Source organism: Aegilops tauschii, chromosome 5, assembly GCF_002575655.3.
Source record: "Aegilops tauschii subsp. strangulata cultivar AL8/78 chromosome 5, Aet v6.0, whole genome shotgun sequence".
NCBI lineage: Eukaryota > Viridiplantae > Streptophyta > Magnoliopsida > Poales > Poaceae > Aegilops > Aegilops tauschii.
Window position 1 is genome coordinate 7,005,490 of NC_053039.3, and position 22,822 is coordinate 7,028,311.

Genomic DNA, 22,822 nt, shown 5'->3' on the forward strand with positions numbered 1-22,822 from the left:
GCTCATCAAGCTTCCGAACTGGACGGCTCCGGCGAGTAAGGGCACTCCGCCTCCTCCACCGCCTCCTCCTCCGGCGAGTGATCAGGGCACTCAGCCTCCTTCTCCGGCGTGTGGCGGCACTCCGCCACCTTCTCCGCCAGCGCCGGCGCGCCAGAGCAGCCAGCCTCCTCCTTCTCCGCCTCGTCAGCAAGGGCGGAAGAGACCCACCGCCGCTGCGGCTGTTGCGGTGCGTCGTAGTCCTTCTCCTCCGCCTCGTAAGCAAGGAAATAAGATAGCCACAGCCGCTCCGTCTGCTCTGCCGGCGTCTAGCAGTACAGCTGCCAGAGGCGGGAGGCAATACAGATTCGGTCCTTCTCTGAAGACTCCAGAGAAGTTACCATACGAGAGGACCGAGGAGGAAACCAGGAAGATCGTGCGAGCCGAAGTGACAAACTTCTTTGAAGGGGTGAAAGCAAAGAAACATCCACCTCCGGAGGAGAAGGTAGATCCGGTGAAAGCAAAGCGCACTCTGGCTGCCCTGACAAAACCACCAAAGTCTCCGCCGAGAGGCAACTATGAGCGCATTCTTACAAAGACATATGCCGAAGCGGAGCGGTCGGGAAGTACTGTCAGTGATCAAAGGTTAAAAGAACGACGAGCTAGGAAAAAAATTGCCCAGCTCGGCGAACAAGCGAACCAATCGTGCCCCCCGCTCAAGGTGTCAAAAGACATCGTCGCTAATGATCCGAGTATGGTGCCCGGTTATAGCAATCTTGGAGATTACCTGCCCGACGATGTACATTATGAAATCATGGAGGTGGACGAACACAAATACCATTACGGGAAGCCTCTCGTCAAAGATGAAAGATCTCTGACAACGATGATGCGAAAAGACTACATGAGTGGTATATGAAAACCCGCAAAGAGTCTGATGGGATGGATACTTTGACGCTGAGAGTTAAACCGGAGCATGACCTCGTTGGAATTGATCTGCTGAATGTTCCATTTGAGGATTTCTTCCAGTTTTACAATCAAAAGGCCCTCGATAAAACAATGATCACTTGCTACCGTCTGTAAGTAGTACTACTTCTGTCATTAAGTCTCTCTATATAGGTCAGCTCTTTCATTGCATGTATTTATAATTATCCTCACTATATTATGCAGATTGAAGATCGCCGAATTGAAGAAAAGACAAATCGGTGATATTGGGTTCATTAACACAAATCTCATAGATGCATATACGGTTGAAAAACATCCCAAAGAAGCCGAGGCCAACTTGCTACAATCGTTGGTATTAAATCAAAACAAAGATATAATACTCTTTCCTTACAACTTCAGGTGAGTGTTACTGTCTTGTGCATATTCGGTTTCCCTTATTAGTCCAGGTTATGGTAATGTAATTGATGACTTATGCATGCATGCGCAGCTTCCACTATATTCTCCTAGAGATTAAGCTTGAGCAGGGAGTAGTAACCGTCTTAGACTCGAGACGAAAAGATCCCCAGGACTATGCGAACATGACTCAAATGCTCGAGAAGTAAGTTAAATCGATCATTATCCACCATATCAGCAACTTTGTTCATTTCCTGATATCAAGTAATTGTTTTCTTTGTCTGGCAGGGTTTGGAGAAAATTCACCTCAAAAGCTCCGGGACTGCCGAAGAAGCTGCAATTTAATCACCCGAAAATAAGTACTATAGTAGCATGTTCCGGGCATCTCCTAGTGATTCAAGCGCTAGTTTCATCAATACCATTTAGCATGCTTGCTTATCAGTTTGATTGACCTCTATTTCTTGTAAAGTGGTTGTGGCAGGAACCCGGGAATAATTACTGTGGATACTACGTTTGCGAGTCCATCCGCTACACGACCTGTGAGCGGGGCTACACTGAAGAACAATATGAAGTGCGTAAGCAATAATATTCACAATTTTATTTTATTACCATCATTTGTGTTGAGTTTCATTTATTCATATATATATGTATTGACCCCCTTCTTCAAATTAGATGTTTCGGAAGCGGGATGAACTCCTAGCACCAGATCGTATGCGAGGAATTCAAGAGGAATTGGCGGCATTCTTCCTTGACTACGTGATCGCTGAAAACGGAGAATACTATGTGGACCCCGTGTTCCTACAATTTAATTAGGAGATTGTATTGTAAGAGATAATTATTGTATATATGTAGCCGGTAGTGTCGGATAGATATACGAGAACTTGTTGTTCGACCAATATCTCGGAGAAGGAGAGGTGGTCGATATCACTTCTCTCTGTATGCATATGTTCATGACGATCTTCTGTTTCCTTCATTTGATTACTAGCTAGCGTGTCTACTCCTCTCCATACGTATATAGTACGTAGCGTCGACCAAGCACGGAGATAAGAGAGGACACTTCTCTCTATTAATTAGCTAGCTAACACAATATATGAAACACCTAAATTACCCCCCCAAAACCCCTAAACCACCCCCTTTCAAAAAAAACAAAAACCTCAGCTCCTACCAGCTGCTAACGCGTGGATGCCTATTGGTCCCGGTTGGCGACACCAACCGGGACAAAAGGCCCTACCTATTGGTCCCGGTTGGTGGCACCAACCGGGACCAAAGGCCCCCCTGCCTGGGCTGGCAGCAGCGGCCACGTGGAGGACCTTCTGTCCCGGTTCGTGTAAGAACCGGGACTAAAGGGTTAGGGCTTTAGTAACGACCCTTTAGTCCCGGTTCGAGAACCGGGACAAAAGGCCCTTACAAACCGGGGAAAAGCCCCTTTTCCTACTAGTGGTAATGTAGGCATGTATTCTGAATATAGTCATACGTGCTTATGGAAAAGAACTTGCATGACATCTTTTGTCCTACCCTCCCGTGGCAGCGGGGTCCTAATGGAAACTAAGGGATATTAAGGCCTCCTTTTAATAGAGTACCGGACGAAAGCATTAACACATAGTGAATACATGAACTCCTCAAACTACGGTCATCACCGGGAGTGGTCCCGATTATTGTCACTTCGGGGTTGCCGGATCATAACACATAGTAGGTGACTATAGACTTGCAAGATAGGATCAAGAACTCACATATATTCATGAAAACATAATAGGTTCAGATCCGAAATCATGGCACTCGGGCCCTAGTGACAAGCATTAAGCATAGCAAAGTCATAGCAACATCAATCTCAGAACATAGTGGATACTAGGGATCAAACCCTAACAAAACTAACTCAATTACATGATAAATATCATCCAACCCATCACCGTCCAGCAAGCCTACGATGGAATTACTCACGCACGGTGGTGAGCATCATGAAATTGGTGATGGAGGATGGTTGATGATGACGACGGCGACGGATTCCCCTTTCTGGAGCCCCGAACGGACTCCAGATCAGCCCTCCCGAGGGAGTTTAGGGCTTGGCGGCGGCTCCGTATCGTAAAACGCGATGAATATTTCTCTCTGATTTTTTCTCCCCGAACACAAATATATGGAGTTGGAGTTGAGGTCGGTGGAGCTCCAGGGGGCCCACGAGGCAGGGGGCGCGCCCTTGGGGGGGGGGGCAGGCGCGCCCCCACCCTCGTGGCTAGAGTGTGGGCCCCCTGGCCTTGATTCTTTCGCCAGTATTTTTTATTATTTCTAAAAATAATCTCCGTGGAGTTTCAGGTCATTCCGAGAACTTTTGTTTCTGCACATAAATAACACCATGGCAATTCTGCTGAAAACAGCGTCAGTCCGGGTTAGTTCCATTCAAATCATGCAAGTTAGAGTCCAAAACAAGGGCAAAAGTGTTTGGAAAAATAGATGCGACGGAGACGTATCAGATGCCTCAGTAGTTCCTCACATGACCCACTAGAACTTAAAGGCGCGTAGTGCCGCGCCCGTGAATTTTATTGGAAAAACAATACAATATATGAAAAAATCAGGACATCACAAAAAGAGAAAAAAAATATTACTTCAATATAGATAGTTGGGCATTATTGAAACTTTGGGTATAAATTCAAAATTGACACAGGTGATAATGCCATCTAAGTCAGCGTTGCTGGAATGTCATTGTGCATTTTTTTGTCTATGCGTGCAACATTTGCTAAGACATTTGAATATCTCTACTCCTAATGTTTGAGTTGGTAGTCTCGCCTCACTCCGGTTAATCCTTCCCCACCATTTTTTATCCCACCAACACATTTAAACCGGATTTTACCATGATCTATTTAAACCGATTTTATTTAAACAGATCGTAACTTTCCATGCGGCATTTAAAATAATCAATCACGGTTAATCTCCAATCAATCTGTAAAGACCAAATCTAAATTAATCAATCTTGCCATAAGTCTCTCACCCCTCAATCACAATGATTAACCTTACCTTAATAAGCCCTAAGGACGGTAATGGGTAGGGTATGGGCAAGGTAGAGCAATACCATACCCATACCCGTATAGTTAGTGGGTACAAAATTCTACCCATACCCGTACCCATGGGTATTAAACTTTACCCGTACCCATATCCGACGGGTACCCGTACCCATTGGGTACCCAACGGGTAGAACAAATAGTACATAAGTTGTTCACAATTTTACGCTCACTAATTGTACATTTGAAAAAAAAACAACTATCTCAGCCCAATAATAGATAGATGAGTAATTGACCAATATCAAAATTTAGAAATCACAACATACTCTTAAGTCAATAGGAGTAGACGAGTCACATGATAAATTAATGACTAATTGACGACAACTTAACATTACTTCACAAACGGGCAGGGTATGGGTATACCCATGGGTACAAGACTATCCCCATACCCTACCTATGACTTAATGGGTAGGATATGGGTACTACCAGTGGGTATAAAAGTGTGCCCATACCCTGCCCATGCGGGTACGGTACCCGCGGGTACCCGTACCCGTGGGTAAAATTGCCCTCATCCCTCAATCTCAAAAAAATAAAGTCCCTCATCCCTCAATCACATCCAAATCTAAATTAAAAAACTAATAAGAAAAAAAAAGATATGCCGCCGCCGATCCAACTCCTCTTACAATCCAATCCTCCCTTGATCTTTTTCCTATGGCCATCGCGGAAGCAGTGTTCCCAGCCTCCGCCGCTCAATGTCGACCGCGTCGCCGCCGTCACGTGGTTGTGGGACGTTGCCGTGGCCGCCCTGTTGACATCTTCGCCAGGGTTGCCGCCGCTGACATCGCTTGCCCAAGGTGAGACTCCATCCTTAGACAAGCGACTCTCTCACCTCCCCAAAGGAATGACCAGACCCTCCAACCATCGAGTGACCTAGATGGTCGCCGCCACCAGAGAACGATGTGGAGGCGATGGCGATGTTTATGGAGGTGTAGCAGGATGAGCGCCTGTAAGGGTCCCGATCTAGATCTGGGGAAGGGATAGGAGGGGAAGGAGGACGTAGGAGGTGAAGGAAATATGCCCTAGAGGCAATAATAAAGTTATTATTTATTTTCTCATATCATGATAAATATTTATTATTCATGCTAGAATTGTATTAGCCGGAAACATAATACATGTGTGAATACATAGACAAACATAATGTCACTACTATGCCTCTACTTAACTAGCTCGTTAATCGAAGATGGTTGAGTTTCCTAGCCATGGACATGAGTTGTCATTTGATTAACGGGATCACATCATTAGAAGAATGATGTGATTGACTTGACCCATTCCGTTAGCTTAGCACTTGATCGTTTAGTATGATGCTATTGCTTTCTTCATGACTTATACATGTTCCTATGACTATGAGATTATGCAACTCCTGTTTACCTGAGGAACACTTTGTGTGCCACCAAATGTCACAACGTAACTGGGTGGTTATAAAGGTGCTCTACAGGTGTCTCCGAAGGTACTTGTTGAGTTGGCGTATTTCGAGATTAGGATTTGTCACTCCGATTGTCGGAGAGGTATCTCTGGGCCCTCTCGGTAATGCACATCACTATAAACCTTGCAAGCAATATGACAAATGAGTTAGTTACGTGATGATGCATTACAGGACGAGTAAAGGAGACTTGCCGGTAACGAGATTGAACTAGGTATTGAGATACCGACGATCGAATCTCGGGCAAGTAACATACCGATGACAAAGGGAACAACATATGTTGTTATGCGGTTTGACCGATAAAGATCTTCGTAGAATATGTAGGAGCCAATATGAGCATCCAGGTTCCGCTATTGGTTATTGACCGGAGACGTGTCTCGGTCATGTCTACATAGTTCTCGAATCCGTAGGGTCCGCACGCTTAAAGTTAGATGACGATCGGTATTATGAGTTTTGTGTTTTGATGTACCGAAGGTAGTTCAGAGTCCCGGATATGATCACGGACATAACGAGCAGTCTCGAAATGGTCGAGACATAAAGATTGATATATTGTAAGCCTATATTTGGATATCGGAAGTGTTCCAGGTGAAATCGGGATTTTACCGGAGTACCGGGGGTTACCGGAACCCCCTGGGGAAGTAATGGGCCTATTGGGCCTTAGTGGAGAAGAGAGAGGGCAGCCAGGAGGTGGCGCGCGGCCCCTTGCCCCAGTCCGAAATGGACAAGGGAAGGGGGCGGCAGCCCCCCTCTCCTTCCTTCTCTCCACCTCCTCCTTCCCCCTTCTCCTACTCCTACTAGGAAAGGAGGAGTCCTACTCCGGGTGGGAGTAGGACTCCCCCCTTGGCGCGCCCTCCCTCGCCAGCCGCCTCTCCCCCCTTGTTCCTTTATATACGGGGGAAGGGGGCACCTCTAGACACACAAGTTGATCTATTGATCTATTCCAGCCGTGTGCGGTGCCCCCGTATCGCCCGTAACTGATTTCCTATTGGGCAAACGTGCATTTGGACATCTTGGCCTTGAGATCTTTCTCGGCCAATAGCTGCAAGACGCGTTTCAATAGCTGTCGATGCTCTTCCAGCTCTTCAGAGTGGATTAAGATGTCGTCCATGAATGCCAAAACCCCGTGGCGAAGAACTGGCTTAAGCACGGTGTCGACCACACCTTGGAAAGTTGCAGGAGCGTACGCGAGGCCGTACGGCATCACTCTGAACTGAAAGTGCCCCAAGTGCGCTCGGAATGCTGTCTTGTGCTCATCCTCCGGGACCAAGAGGATTTGATGATATCCGGCTCGCAAATCCAACTTCGAGAACCACTTAGAACCAGCCAACTCGTCGAGCAGCTCGTCGATCACAGGCATCGGGTAGGTTTTCTTGACAGTGATGGTGTTGAGATGACGGTAATCGACACAGAAATGCCATGTTTGGTCCTTCTTCTTGACCAGCAGCACGGGCGATGAAAATGCGCTCGTACTGGGTGTGATGATCCCTTTTTCCAACATCTCCTTGACCTGAGCTTCTATCTCGTCTTTCTGTTCAGGAGTGTAGCGATACGGTCTGATGTTGATCGTTTTGACCCCTTCAAGCAGAGGAATAGTATGGTCCCATGGTTGACGATCGGGCAACTTGGATGGCTCTGCAAACACTGAGTGGAAACTGTCGATGACATGTTGAATGGCTGGAGGCAGTTCTGTGGCTTTGTCTGAGTGATCGATTGCACACAGTGATATCACATGAGCAATAGAATTACTTTGCTCCATCTTGAGTAACTGATCCATTGTCACTTGCTCAACTTGCTGAAGCTTGGGCTGCAATCCTACCAGGGTGATAGATGCTCCCCGATGCTGAAACTGCAGCGTTTTTGCTGTCCAATCGACCAACATAGTTCCGCATGCTTCTAACCAATCCATTCCCACCACCATGTCATAAGAACTGAGAGGGAGAACTCTGACATCAGTCTCGAACCGCTGCCCTTGTGTTGTCTCACAAGCAGGTATGTATCCAAAACAAGTCAAGGTGCCTCCGTCTACAATCTTTACTGACACGGGCTGCATCGACTGAACTTGTGCTTTCAGTTTCTGAGTTGTTTCCTCACTGATGAAACTATGCGAGCTACCTGAGTCCACCAGGATCAGCACCTCGTGGCCATTGATCAAACCCAGCAATCGAACAGTTCGCGGGGTTGTTGCCCCTGTGGTCGCAACCTTGGAGATGGACATGAGTTGTTCCTCATCAGAATCTAACTCAGTCCCTTGCCTGTCTTGCGCTTCGGCCTGCAGCATCTCCAACAACTCTTCGACAACATGGAGTTCGACGGTGGCAGCGCACTGATGGCCCTGCCCCCATCGTTCCCCGCACTTGAAGCAGAGACCGTGCGCGCGACGGTAATTGCGCAGTGCGGCGACGCGGTCGTTGCCTCGTGCTGGTTCAGCGCGCCGGTCAGCTGCCGAAGCCGCGTCCAAAGCCCGACGATCTTCTGCCGCTGCTGGAGGCGCGGGTGGCACCGGGCGGGGATGTAATCCACCCACAGCTGGCAGTGGATGAGCGGGGTGTCTCGCCTGGCCTGGGTCCTTCCGGGGCATCAGTCCCATCAGCTCCTCCTGTAACAGAGAAAGAGAAAAGGTGGAGTCCAAGTCTTGCGGGCGATGTAAAGCAACACCTACTTTAATGTCGGTTTTGAGACCATCAAAGAATTGCGTAGTGAAGAACAACGGATCAAAAGCAGGGTTATGAGCTAACAACTGATGCATGAGTTCCTCAAATTGTTCCATGTACTCTGTAACCGACCCTATCCGACGAAGAGTATTAAACTGCCTAAGCTGAACTTGGTACTGTTCACGGCCAAATTTGGCACACACGGCTGAACAAAGCGTCTCCCAAGTGAAGGAGGTGTCGTGTGCTTCCTGCACATGCAGCCAACGCGCGGCATTACCCTCGAAATGGAGAGTAGATACCCGCACCCACATCTCTCTCTGAACTCCATAAACACTGAAATATTTTTCACATTTGTTTTTCCAGAATTGGGGGTCTTCGCCATCGAAGGATGGAAAATCAAGCCGCGGAAGGGCCCAATTGCTGTGTCCCCCGAAAGAAACGTGAGGCGACTGAGGTGGAAGATCAACAGGATGTGCCAGATCCCAGCCCAATTCGCCGGATTTCAAAGGAAAAGGGGGTCGGAGAGGCTCACCCGTGACCGGAGGCGGCGCCAGGGTAGTGACTACCCCGTGTGCCGAGCCCCCGGAGTCGACGTTCCTGCCGTGGCCACTTGGCCCGTGGTGCCCAGGGTCGTCGGTCGGAGGAGATGACGCCGGCTGCACCACCGCGTCCTCAGGAGATGTCGAAGACGCAGTCAGCACGGGGTGGAGGGCGATCCGGCCGACCTGGGTACGCAGCTCGTCGAGTTGCTGCTGCAGGTTGGTCACCGACGGCCGCCAGAGCTCGAGCGACTGCTGGATCGCGTCGAGACGGGCGTCGTTGGCGGCGCGCCCGTCGTGGACCGCCTTCGCCAGGGCTGCGATCTGCTCTTCCATGGTTGCCGCGTGCTGTGCTGCTTTGGTGTGGTAGCGGGGCTTCTGGTAGAGTGGATCCAGGATGATTGACCTCTGATACCAAGTTGTAAGGGTCCCGATCTAGATCTGGGGAAGGGATAGGAGGGGAAGGAGGACGAAGGAGGCCGGTGGAGAAGATCAGCTTCTCTCGGTTAATGTTGATACAATAATAATCGATGACCACTCACTCTCATCCACGCCTAGTAATACCCACGGCACGCAGGCCACACTCACGCAACGCGTCCTGACTATGCAGGCCCACTGGTCACCCCTCCTCCATGCGCCTTGACTTCGTCAACCCCGTCTGGTCGTGGCTCGGTTGTCTCGCTGCCCAGTGGGGCCGCCGTGGCAGGTGGGGTAGCCGTGCCAGCCGTGACAGCGCCTCTATACCATCCACCGATCCACCCATCAATACCGAAAACAAAATCAAGCGCCCTGCGCCCGGACGCGGATTTTTAGAGCACAGGCTCTTGGACACCTCCTATCCTCAGCATCTAATGTTGCTTTGAGATCCGTGCTACACAACTAACTTACTACATGAGAACTTTCTCTTTTTTGTTTCTTCAAAACAAAACAACAAGTGAACTTGAAACTTTCCATGACAATAAAACATTCTTAGAACAATGTTGGATAAAACTTTCAGATTTTCTTGTCAAAGAAAAATATAGAAAAATGATATTTTTTTAATTAAAAAAATTCTTATTTTTAGTATTTATGATGCACGAAAAAATCTGAATGTTTTTTTCCATATTCTAGTAAAAATGTTTTGTTGTGCTGAAAAGTTTGAAGTTCATATGTTAAACTATATGAGTGAAACAAAAAAGAGAAAAGTACATGCACGAATCGCGATGCAGAATTGGATGTCTAGACAAGGGGGTGTCCATGAGCCTAAGCTCCACAGGATATTTTCCCCCTGCGCCCCTGCCTCTCTCCGCCTCCTATCCTCGCCCCTTGGCCGCAACTGGTTAGGTCGAGAGATCTTGACACAGAACAGGACGAGTCCAGTCGCCGCAAGAGGAGCGCCATGACTGGTTTCTCATGCCTGGCGCTGCTTGTGCGCTTGAGCGCTTCCAGTTCCAGCCGGCGAGAAAACTCACCACTTCCATATCCAGCCAGCGAAGGAATCAATCACGGCAGGTTAGCCTTTGACTTAACATGCGCGTCTTGCCGGATTTAATACTCGATTTGATTTGGTAACCCTTGCCGGTGTGATGGCATGCATAGGTCCCTCTCCTTTTTGCCTGCGAAAATGTTTTACGGAACCATGGTTCAGCCGAACCTACGCTCGACACCATTGATTTCTAGACACTATTCATGAGGATCCATGTATGGTTGATTAAAAATTGCAGTTGACATGCATGTCACAGGTTCAGATGTAGTCAGATGTTAAATCGTACGGCATAGACTATAGATTCGGCAGAACCATGGTCCTGAATCACGTCTCTCTGTCCCCTGCGCCACTGAACACCACATGTGGAGGAGGTGGCGCCAGTGTACAGCTAAGACACGGCATCAGGCATGACATGGTTTTGCATTCTGAATTTCTGATCGTTTTTCGGATGCAGCATTTTTGGGCAAGTCTATACAGTGTGATACAAATAGTTTAAACATGCTCTGAGTGTTGAAAAATTCAAATTTGGTACTGCAATTTCTCTTGAATGATTTACTTTTGTGTTTTTATTTGTCCTGCATTTGTTTTTCAATGCTGATATTGCAGGGTTTAACGACTGCTTCAATATTGTAGGAAGAAGTGTGGAATTGGAAGCATCGGTAGAAACAGTAATGAAGGCAAGACCGACTTAGTAAAGCTTTTGGTTTTTGTTTACTGTGGTCTTCTTACATAATTTAAGTTTTAGATCCAATGCATGAGCAGAAAATGCTAGGTTCTTAATACATATGACACGATATGCAGGACAGTATATTTATTTATTTACTTAGGGAAGGAGAGAATATAATTTAGGTATAATGTACATGTTCATTTTACTTTTACTTTGACATATGCTTATGCTCCTTTTTTGTAGCCAGACCAAACTCTGCACAGATGCACATGCACCGCACGCCTCACTGATGTGAGGATCCATTTCCCTCAATCCCCTCTTAATCTCCAACATCTCCCCCTTCCGATGTTGGCGTATACTTGACCGGAAGTGAGTGCGCCGTGGAGCAAAGCTCAGCCTGGGTCTTCATCAACGCAAGACAGGGTGGGAGGGAGCGGGAAGTTTTTCAGCCGCATGAATGTGGAAGGCGCCCGACAAATCAGAGATGTATGAAGCTTCTGCCGAGGTAATTGATGAGAGAAGCTCTCATGTTTTGTTCTTGATCCTGAAACAAAGCGACTGGTCAGCGTGTTTCTGTACGATGCCCAAATGCCCTTACATGTTTCAGCTTTCGTTTTTGTAGTCTTGATAGATGGGTCTCATCTATTTTTGGTTGCAGATGTTTGAGAGGGGCAGCATACACATAAGAGGGGTTCAATATTGTTAACTCACATCATCCAGACCAGGTTAGCACACATGCCATGCAGATTCTACTACTTGATGTAGCCTTTCTCTTAGATGTAAGTAGTATTTTTACTGCGCTACTCTTTGATCTCGAGTAGTTTGTTCGTGTATTGTTTTAGATGCCAAATAGAGTTAAATGGAATATAAGTTTCAAAGTTTCATTATGATAGACGAAAAGTACATGAAGGTAAACCGATATGTCTCCTGCCACTCGTATAGTCGTGGCTGTCCTTGACTATAGTGTACTTAGGAGAAGGAGATGAACATGAAGAATGAGTTTGTAGTGTGGCTGTCGTTGATTAATGGCACCCCAAGCAGCGGTGATAACGACCATGGGGAGGAGAGCACGAACATCAACAACCTCTTGGCCTTGTTGGCTTCTCCAACATCAATAGTGACGACCAGCTCGCCATACAGTTGCTAGAGTGCTAAAGAATGGTGGAGAAGAACAATGGATTGTTGATGGATCTAATCAACAAGGACGATAAGGACGGCCACAACCGTGAGAATAAGAAGGCGGAGCTCGTCGCCGTCGGCCGCCAGCTCTGCAGGGAGAAGAAGAACGACAATGCGTTAATGGTAAAGAAGTCAACAATGCCACCTGGTGTGCAAAAGGATCCTAAAGGTATATGTTATCCACCATTGGTATTGACCCATTAAAATATGTATGCCCCCGATGCAACGCACGGGCAATTTATATACATTGTTGCCCATAGCAACGTTGCCTGCAGCATGAGAGTTGTATATATTAGAATTGAGTTATGATGGCATAATTTTTTCCGTCACAAGTTAAATGAGCATTGTGTAAAAGTCTAACTTAGTTTTCTTTCGCATTCTTCTATAAATTGGAAGGCCAATATAGATTTCTCAATGTATCATTTTGGGATTATTTGACCACCGAACAATATTGTCATGCTGACCATTTCTCTTGTCTTTGCAATATCTATAGGCTCTAATGTAAAAGTATAATGTGCTTCACTGATTTTTTATTTCTTTTGATTTTGCATTGCTTGTTATTTATGCTTATAGCTTTATATGTGAGATTCTATTTAAGGACACCTTTTTCATTTGTTAGTTGAGGTGCTTCTGAGTTTATCAATCAGTTGACGCATGTGGTGCCCTTTTGGGTTTTTTTTTGAAACCATGATGATTTTTATAGCAAATTTGGAAACTATACAGCCTAATGCATAAAAGTCGAAACTATGACCCCGTCGGCCTTCTGTTGGCTGAAGAGGGACTTTTCGGCCTACCGTTGGCCGAAGTGGGCTCTTCAGCCTCCCGTTGGCCGAAGAGTGCCCAGCTGGGCCGAAGAGCACTTTTCGGCTTCCCGTTGGCCGAAAAGTGTCAGGGTCACAAAACGTAATTAAGATGGCCACAAATGAAAAAGTTATCAACATGAAAAACCTTCGTCTCGTCGAAACGGTTGATTTTGATATAAAAATCGTCTTAATCCGACGTCGTATGCAACCTGTAGAGCCAAAACAAGGTCAGCGGCAGAAGCTGCAGAGTTACTTTGGACAGACCGAATGGAAGTCAGAAAATTTGTCACGGGACACCCGGTGCACTCGGTGAGACCATGTGGAATACAGAAGAGTACACAAGTTTGGTCACGTTCACTCGGTGAGACTGAACCAAACCACTCGGAGGCTCCGAAAAATTGCCAAAGATTTTTGGATAGATTTTTAGTCCTTTTATTGTACGGGAAGTCCAGCCGCCTCATAAATCGATGTGGGCATTGTTCGTCTGCACCGGGAAGACACATGCCGGCATTGAAGAAATGTCTCTATTGCGATGGCAGGAATTGCGACGAAAACTTTCGGCGGTGGCGTCATCCACCATGCAAAGTAGAGGCAATGGTCATCTCTCAGGCCCGTCACCGTGCACCCTCGATGTCGGGGGTGATGCACACAAAAACGTCACCGTGTACCCTTGACGCTGGGGGTGATGCACCGTAGCTCACGTCGAAGGAGACCCGGCCGGAAGCGCGGTACGCAAGCAGTCTTCCCGGTGCAGACGAACAATTTTTCGGATCAAAAATCCTAACTTTAACTCGGACATGAATCTTTGGTAATTTTTCGGATCCATTCGGAGCCTCCGAGTGGTTTGGTTCGGTCTCACAGAGTGAACGTGACCAAACTTGTGTACTCTTCTATATTCCACACGGTATCACCGAGTGCACCGGGTGTCCCGTGACAAATTTTCTGACATCTATTCGGTCTGTCCGGAGTAACTCGTTGCATACGAGCTCGGATTAAGATGATTCTTATATCAAAATCAACTGTTTCGACGAGACGGAGATTTTTCATGTTGATAACTTTTTCATTTGAGGCCATCTTAATTACGTTTTGTGCCCCTAACACTTTTCGGCCAACGGGAAGCCGAAAAGTGCTCTTCGGCCCAGCCGGGCACTCTTCGGCCAACGGGAGGCTGAAGAGCCCACTTCGGCCAACGGTAGGCCGAAAAGTCCCTCTTCAGCCAACAGAAGGCCGACGGGGTCATAGTTTCGATTTTTATGCATTAGGCCGTATAGTTTCCGAATTTGCTATAAAAATCATCATAGTTTCAAAAAAAATCCCCTTTTGGAATGTCATTTTTTTCTTCCTTGCATCTCAAATGCAAGCAACCATGCTTCTACCGAGGCTTAGAAGAAACCAAGGTGTATGTTCTAGAACCTCTTTTATATTATTTCATCACAAAAATTTACTGCAATATTTGCTTTTTTCGTAAATACACATGATAGACTTGAACGATCTTTTGTTATATTGCATGATGCCCTATTGATATGGTACGAGAAAAAAATCTGATTGTAAGGTTTATCTTCATATAGCAACTTGCAGGAAATAAGTTGCAACTTAAGAAATCTAAAATAATGGTTTTGATGTTAATGGCCGGGATGAGGCCATAGGTCTTTTTGATCCGTATCTAATTTTCCAAAGGTTGAAAGATGTCTTTACTGTCAAGTTTATAGTCATCAAATGGTCCTTCATTACTTGATTGCAGGCTGTTGTCAAGAATTTCACCCCACCCATTGCGTATCACCTCTGGCTGCAGCAATAGTGTGTCAATCTAGCTCACGTGAATTGAGCTACACAATGTCCTATTATTACTCCGTTACTCAAAGAGTTGGTATCCCTAAATGGTAAGAACAGAGAAGATTCTTAGTGAGTTATTGCACGTATTTTATTCCGATCTTCTAGAAAAATCTTTTGTGGTTTAAGCACAACCCATATTATGGTTCTTTTATACCAGTTATGTTCACTATTCAATGAAATTTCTTTTCACTGAAATAAAAACTACGTAATGCTTACAATTGATCTGGTCAGCTAGATAACTAAATGAGTTAATATTATGCGTACTATCTTTTGACATATGTAATGTGGGGTAGAAGACCAGTGTCTCTTGCTAGGGATTTCTGGGGCCAACATGCCACTGATTGTATGCACTTAACTATTTTGCTTTTGGCTTCCTGCTATTGTATTTTATGTTGTCTGCAGATGCAAATACTTTTACGACTAATCAGTCTCGGATAATACTTCAACCCAAACATCAACGGAGCAAATAACTTGATTTAAAGGTACATTCCTGATTACCAATGCCTAGCTATTTTTCGATCTTGACTAACACAAAGGGTGCAATATGTAGGTTCAACGAGCTCCGACGCTTTCTATGACCAAAGAAGTCACTCAAGCCAGATTTTCTTTCAAGATAACAACAATGCCTAGGAGCACCCCTGTCCATTGAACAATACCGGAGAGATAGAGCGCTACTGCCTTACTTTTTCAATATCCCTAGCTTTATTTTCATTGTTATGATAATTGTGGTATTTAAAAATTTAGAATGCCTTGTGCGATTATGTGTGGATTTTGCAACCCATATAATCTCCTATCAGACTGGATATGATCAAAATAATTCTGCTTTTCATCATTGGTTGTCATCAAGTAGAGCTTATTTTGTCGATGGATGCATTGGTTTATGTTTCCAGGCTTTTAGTTTTTCCCTTATAATATTCAGTTGATTCCCGTGAGGGGCGGCGACCCATGCTAGACGTGTGATGAGGGGAGTGTTGTTGACGCGGTATGGGAGACGTCTCGTGGAGAGAGGGGAGGGTGAAAAAGTGGTGGATCGCAAATGCTTGGATGTTTTTGATCTAACGATTGGTATGCATGCTTCAACAATAGTACTTACTTATGTTAGGTGATGAGTAATGTAAGATGCAGTGAAACATGGTGGACGTGGCTTCGTAACAGAGCCGGCGGAGAGATATCAAGGGTGATGTTGAGGCCGGCGACGGAAGAAATGGCCAAATGGGGCTCCTCAGTGCAAGTGAGAAGGCCGGTCGGTTCCCGTGGAGCAATGCAATGTTGCATCAGAATGTATTGGGTTCCATTTTCAGGCGGAGAAGAAGTGATTAAGGCATGTGCATGATTCGTTTGTTTGATCCTTCCTTATTTCACTCAACTTAGATTCATTTACTTTTGCACTTGCTCATGATTGATGGATCGAGAAAATTAGTGACATTAATTGCAATGAGGAATATCATATATCCATAAAACTCAGATTTGTTTTCAATAGAACATGATCATGATGAGCCAATAAGATTTTTGATTTTTAAAATGCCCGTGGCAACGCACGGGCATTCTACTAGTAACTGAATAAATGGTGGGTCGTATCTATGTGGTATTTGTCATCGTCCGTTGTAGCCTTGCAGTGATAGATACTACATAGTGGAGGAATAAAATGAACAAAGAATGATGCAGTCCTTGTTGTACCCTTGCAAGTTAGATGCGCGTAGTAGAGGAATATTAGGATCTAGCAAAAAAAAAGTAGAGGAATAGAAGGAATAAAGAATGATGCAATCGAACCATAGGTAGCCCTTTTATAGACATAGCCAAAGCTCCACGCGGCCTCACGGCCCACGGCGGCCCGGTGCATCAGAAGGCTCAGAAATAAGCCTACGGGGCAACGGGCCTTTTGATGTTGGTTCGATTTCGGCCGATTTTGGTCTATTTCTCATAATATGTGCAGAGCAGGACAGTTTTCTTGTCTCGGGGGGGGGGGGTCCCACCTGAATATATTGCTCAAAAAGCTGCCAAAGCCAAGAGTCACCCCTTAAGCTTTGGTTGATTTAGTTTATAAGGAAAACTTGATCGAAAACCTAAACAAGTTGACCCCGACATTAGCAAGGTGGTTCTAGTGCTCTTGTTTTTTTTAGCAAAACAGAACAAGGGGCACTAAATTACATGTACACAAGTTATTTCTAATATCCACTAGGCACACATCTAATATGGAAACCTTTTCTTTTCCCGGCAGCCAGTTCAAGAGACTCTAGTACCTGTCACAAAGAATAACACAACGTGAGTGTCAAATAACCACGCCTTCTTCTGCATGCAAAACTCCTCTCTCAAGGCGAATGTTTTTCAGCCTGCAAGTAATATCTAATACATACCTTTTCTAAATGATTTATTTTTTATTCTTTGCAATATGTCACACAACTAAAACTTAGTGTCTTATAAATCACAAGGGTAGAAACAAAAAAAGATCTCTTAGCCAAAAAAATTCCTAAAATTTACAACTTTACAGACAACCTAACATGGATTCTTTGGTAAAAAAAGATGGATGAACTCTCGAAGTAGGCTTTCGCCCCGCTTTTATAGATAAAGCAATGGTCCATACAAAAAGCATCCAAGTCACAAGCGAGAAACGACGGCTGGGTCCACAGCACAAATAAGCCCAAGAAATCAAAAAGATGGATGAACTCTGTTCTCAACAATTTACTTTTTAATGCTGGACCAGCCATTTACGAAAACCAGGAACTCGCCAATATATCAGCGAACAATGTCAACCGATGCTTACAAGGGATTAGAGACTGCTATTTGCAGATGCATTCCGTGATTGTTAACATAGGGAGTGTATGAGGCATTGATATGGCAACTTCATGAAGAAGTTTCGTGGTGAAGTGTACACACAGCACTTGTACCCTGCACCACCAAACTTCTTCATCAAGGTACCACATGGAGAAGATATATGCGGCAAATCCACATGCTATATACTCCTTCCGTTCCAGAATATAAGGTACATCAACTTCCGCGCAAATCAAACTTACGTATTTTTGACCAGGATTATAGAATAAAATAACATCTATAATACAAAATAAATAAAATAAGAAAATTCTTTTCGTGATGGTACACATTTTTTATTGTAAATATTGAAGTACTTTTTTCTAAAACTTGGTCAAACATGCACACGTTTGACTTTTGAAACAACTAATACACATTATATTTTGGGATGGAAGAAATAGTTTTTAGAATCGCCACAAAGTATTATGGTATAGATGTCGGTTCTCTGAAGCTAATAGCTCATAAATTACATATCTGAACGTTCTAACAATCAAATGAAGGACCCAACATAACAGCTTCAAAGACTGGTGGCTCTCTGCTCGCCTTTCTATTTCAGGAAACAAGAGAAAAGGTTTTTTATAGCCTATGTTTCCTGTGAGCTTGGTCAATCTGGAGGGAAAGAAACTATCGGAATTTAACTGTCAGGCTGCAGCTCTTCAGAACTTCTTGTTTTGACTAGAAGCTCTTCAGGGCATGGATAATAAGCTCAGTGGTTTACAATTTGTGGAGTCTGGCCAGTGTTAAGAGCCAGAGCAAACAGGTAGCTGTTGTAAGTTCGCAAGTTGCCTGTTTCAGTTTACTTTGGGCCGTTAAAATGTTGCAGGCCGCATCAAGGCTGTTTTCTTTCTTGTATTAAAATACGCAGCCCTTTTGCATGGTTAGAAAAAAATAGCAATCAAATTAAGGACCTAAAGGGGCTCCATAAGAGAGCTCATTATGGGTAAGTTTAATGTGAGGGGACAAACAAGTAGGAGGTTGGAAGGCTGAATCTTGCTAAGTATAATGAAACAACTAAATGCATTGAGCAAAAAAATTGGGATCCATATAGTTGCTTGGAGAAATGAGTTTGAAGCAGAGATAAGTATGCTTGAATCACAAGGGCGTGATACACTACAAGTCATAGACATAAAAGATAAGACATGTTCATGCAGAGTGTGGCAAGTTTTTGGGAAGCCATACCTTCATGCATTGCCCTCAGAACCAGCACCGGCCGAAATCGCTAGCGGCAGCAGGACGAGAACCGCAAGCGGCAGCAGGACGAGAACCGGCACCGGCCGAAATCGAGAACCAGCCGGTGCCTCCCCTCCCTCCGCCCGGCGGCAGGACAAGAACCAGCACCGCCGAATCAAGAACGAGACGAGCGAGGCCAAGAAACACGACCCCCTCCCCCTCCCTCCGCCGGCGGCTGGACAAGAAAGGCCACCAGACCCGCCGCCAAGAAACTCGAGCCGTGGCCTCCACATCCCTCCCCGTCGACGGCCCTCGGGTGTGTCGCCGTCCTCCTTCTCTTCTTTCCCCCTCTCCCCCCGTCCCGTTTCCGAGTTCATTCTTTCTAGTTCCCGCTTTAAGTTTGGGCACTGCTTACGTAATTTTTCTACAAAACTGCTAAAATAATTCTAGAAAAAGTTTACGAACTAGACTTTCTTTCAACCAAAAAAGAATTCTACAAAAAGTTTCCGAGTCGATTAATAAACTGCTCGATCATCTCATCTTCTGGCCACGTCAACCAAAACAATAATACTTTTTACACTAATTTATAAAAGGGGAAAAGAACATAAATTTTTGTCACGTTTCCGTAAGACGCGAGGGAGGCTCGGGGTTGAATGGAGCTGGCTGGGGCTACAACAAAGGCCGGCGAAGGAGCGCCGGTCGATGCCAGCCTTGTGCGCATTGCCTGGCTCCTAGTTGAGCTCGGCAAACGGTGGCGGACATCTTGAGCGGCGGCGGGGTTGGGCGGCGAACGTAATTGTGGGATCGAGTGGTAGGGTCGTGAGCATAGCGGGACTGGGCGCCGGGGATCGTGGTGGCCGGGGGTCGGAATCGACCGGTGTGAACACAAGGCCCCGGTGTAACGATTAGGGTTGGCGTCACGCTTTTGAGTCTTATGGTAGGTTAGACCTAAAATATGGGTTTTTGGTAGCAAAATATGGGTGGCTACCTATATACTCCATGCAGATTTGGACGGGCTGCCGGAGCATGTTATTTGTTTCAAAAACACAAAAATTTGTCTTGGGGTAAAGTTAGGCCTCGGGGCAGCACGATTGGGCGGCGGGGCTTGGGGTGGCTGGCGACTTAACGTAAGGCAGAGTTATGTGAAACTTGCCCGTGCGACGGTCAGTGTTGGTGCTATTTTTTGGGGTTGCTTGTATCTTGTGGTAGGTTGTACGTACCCAAATATAGGTTCTCGGTAGTAAAATATATCCGACCACTTAACTTTTTTATTTGCATGTACTAAGTATATTTAGATGTGTTGTTGGAGCCGTGTTTTGTCCATGTAATAAATAAATAAAATTCAGGCATTGTGGTGAAATTTTAGATGTGCTAGCTAGCTATTGGATCAGTCGCTACTTTGATAGTTCTTTTGTATTTTTCGTAGGGAAAGAAAATCCTGTGGCCAGCACATTTGCTCATTCGTACTTTCCTGTGTTGTGTGTGCAGTAACATACAATTTTTTTAAAAGGCGAATATATTAATATCGCGAATATACCAATTACACTCAGCCTCAGCACCTACAAAATATAGCAAGGACATCCATGATACACACAACCAAAGGAAAAAAAAAGAAAGAAAAAGAAGTCCCGCTGCAGTGATCGACACCTCTCAACAGCCGCACACAAACCACCACCAAATACAACACCTGGAAAACATCAAAGGTCTCCAAAAGCAACGCCTCCAAAAAGGAAACAGTGCACAAGCGCCGTCGTTGCTTGATCCAAGATCTTATGTTTTCACCCTCAAGAAGTTCGAACTCTCAAAACAATTCCTTCAGCAAGACAACTGCCAGGCACAACCAATGAAAGCCAGACCTTAGGTTTTCACCCTGAAAGTCCTGACTCAGTACCCAAGGAGCACCACCAAAAATGAAATTCCTCCCGTGCTGCTGCCCCCACTTGACACTACTGCTGCCGAGAGTTATCAAACACCTAGCTGACTCGATCGCCTCGAAGGCCCCGTCCGTCTAACTAATCCTATGATCTCAGCGACCATGACCTTCTCCACAGCTGTCTACACCATAGAAATCGAGAACCGGACATGTCCCATGGTGTCACCAAACAAAAGAGCTTTGCGTCACGCCCACATGAAACCTCGTAGGCTGAAAATGGACGTGCACGGCCGAATTCTATCCGATCCAGATATCTTGGGCAAGATATTCGACAGCAGTTCGGGAACACGTCAATGACTAGATCAAGGAGGACCGATCATGCAGGATGTTGCCGTGACGTGAGAGGAGCACACAGACCGGCACCTATATTATCACGGCAGCAGGCCCCCATGCCACCCCGATCCAACCCGTCGCCGCCCGACCGTAGCCATGGGCCGACCTCCACCAACCCACCCAGATCCAGATCCAGATCGGGGGGGGGGGGGGGGGGGGTAAGCATGAATCGCGGCAACCACCGCCCAGCCCCTGCACATCGGCGAGACGATCCCAGCCCGCCGGCCAGCAGCCGCAACGCGCCCGCCAAGTCCACCTGTACGCCTGAGCTAGGTCGCGCCGCCCGCGCTCGCTGGCCTCAGAAGGCGGCCATCACCAGCACGGGCACGCCGACCACCCCACCACGCAGCCTCCCCACGGACGCCGTGCCCAGCAGCCGCCGCCGCCAACACGCCGTGCCCCGCCGCCGTGCCCGGTGCACGCGCCGCGTCGCAGCCCAGATCTGACGTCCCGCACCGCCAGCTTCTGACCAGGAGGGAGAAGAATCCCCGCCGCCTGCCCTGGCCGACCGGGCTTTGCCCGTCAGCTCGCACCGGCGGCGGCAGGGGAGAAGGGAGGAGGGGGTGGGTTCGGTGCCGACGGCTTGGGGCTCTCCTCGGATGCCCGCGGGGGTACAGTAACATACATAGCCCGATGGCCCAGCCGAATCCGTGGAGGACGAGGTACGACGCGGCCAAGCACTGATGTACATCCAGTTTGCCCCGATGCCCGGCAAGGTGAATGAGATCCGGAGGAGCGCTAACCGAGCGCGGAGCATCCAAAACGAGCAGGAGAGAGAGAGCGCTAGCCGTGCAGAGCCCAAGCACTTCCCTGGGCTTCGTCCACAATGTGATCAACGACATGATGAATGTCACGTGATGACAGCGGCCCATGCCCTGAAGCACGTCTACTGCTGGGCCGACCCGTTGACGATCGAGAAGGCGCGCCTCTTCCGCGCATTGGTGGTCTGTTATCATCACGACGAAGCTTGCCGGCAGGCCGGATTGCCTTTGGAAGCCAGGAGGTACGTGGACGCAAAGATCACGGCGTCGGCATGGGCGCACGACATCCTCGTGCTCACGGTCGTAGTCGGGGCTCTGAGAGACTTCCACACCGACGATGTCTGCCCCGGACCGCACCCGACCCTCCCCGTGGCTCGGAGCATGCCAAGGGCGGCCATGCGGTGCATGCTCGTGGCCTGGCCGGCGGTGAACGGGCACCAGGGGATGCCATGGGGTGGACGAGCTGCACCAGGGGTATGGAAATGATGAGCACCAATGAGCTCGGTTATAGGATGATCTTCGTCGAGGTCGACGTGGACAGCGTGGCCGGGATGTCCGGGGCGCCACTTGTCGACATGATGGCAGGGTGATCGGGATGCTGCACGGCGGGTTTGGTGGCACCCACTCCTACTTCGTGGCATCCCCCATCTCTACCAGTGGGTGAGGCAGAACCGAGCCCGCACACACAGAGTCGTGGTCGTCCAGTAGGACTAGCCCTAGCCAGGCAACATTCAAAAAGCTAGCTAACTGTGCATTACGTTGGTAGCATCCCATCCGATTGATCCGATCCAACCCTCTCATCTTATACGTCACTTTGTACATACTAGCTTTTTTTTAAGGAAGATGACCCCCGGCCTCTGCATCTGAGAGATGCATGCGGTCATTTTATTGATTATTCTCGA

The 22,822-nt window shown here is 46.9% G+C and overlaps 1 protein-coding gene across 1 annotated transcript; it reads right to left on the minus strand.

The window, feature by feature from the left end:
* Window positions 1-6,763: 6,763 nt before the first annotated feature.
* LOC141022459 (uncharacterized) lies at window positions 6,764-9,307 on the minus strand. Its single transcript, XM_073498722.1, has one exon. It carries the CDS (start codon window positions 9,305-9,307, stop codon window positions 6,764-6,766), a length of 2,544 nt encoding a protein of 847 aa, XP_073354823.1.
* Between the last annotated feature and the right edge of the window lie 13,515 nt (window positions 9,308-22,822).

Excerpts from the sequence above, each read along its gene's own strand:
- LOC141022459 (XM_073498722.1), bottom strand. The coding sequence starts at position 9,307 with ATGGAAGAGCAGATCGCAGCCCTGGCGAAGGCGGTCCACGACGGGCGC.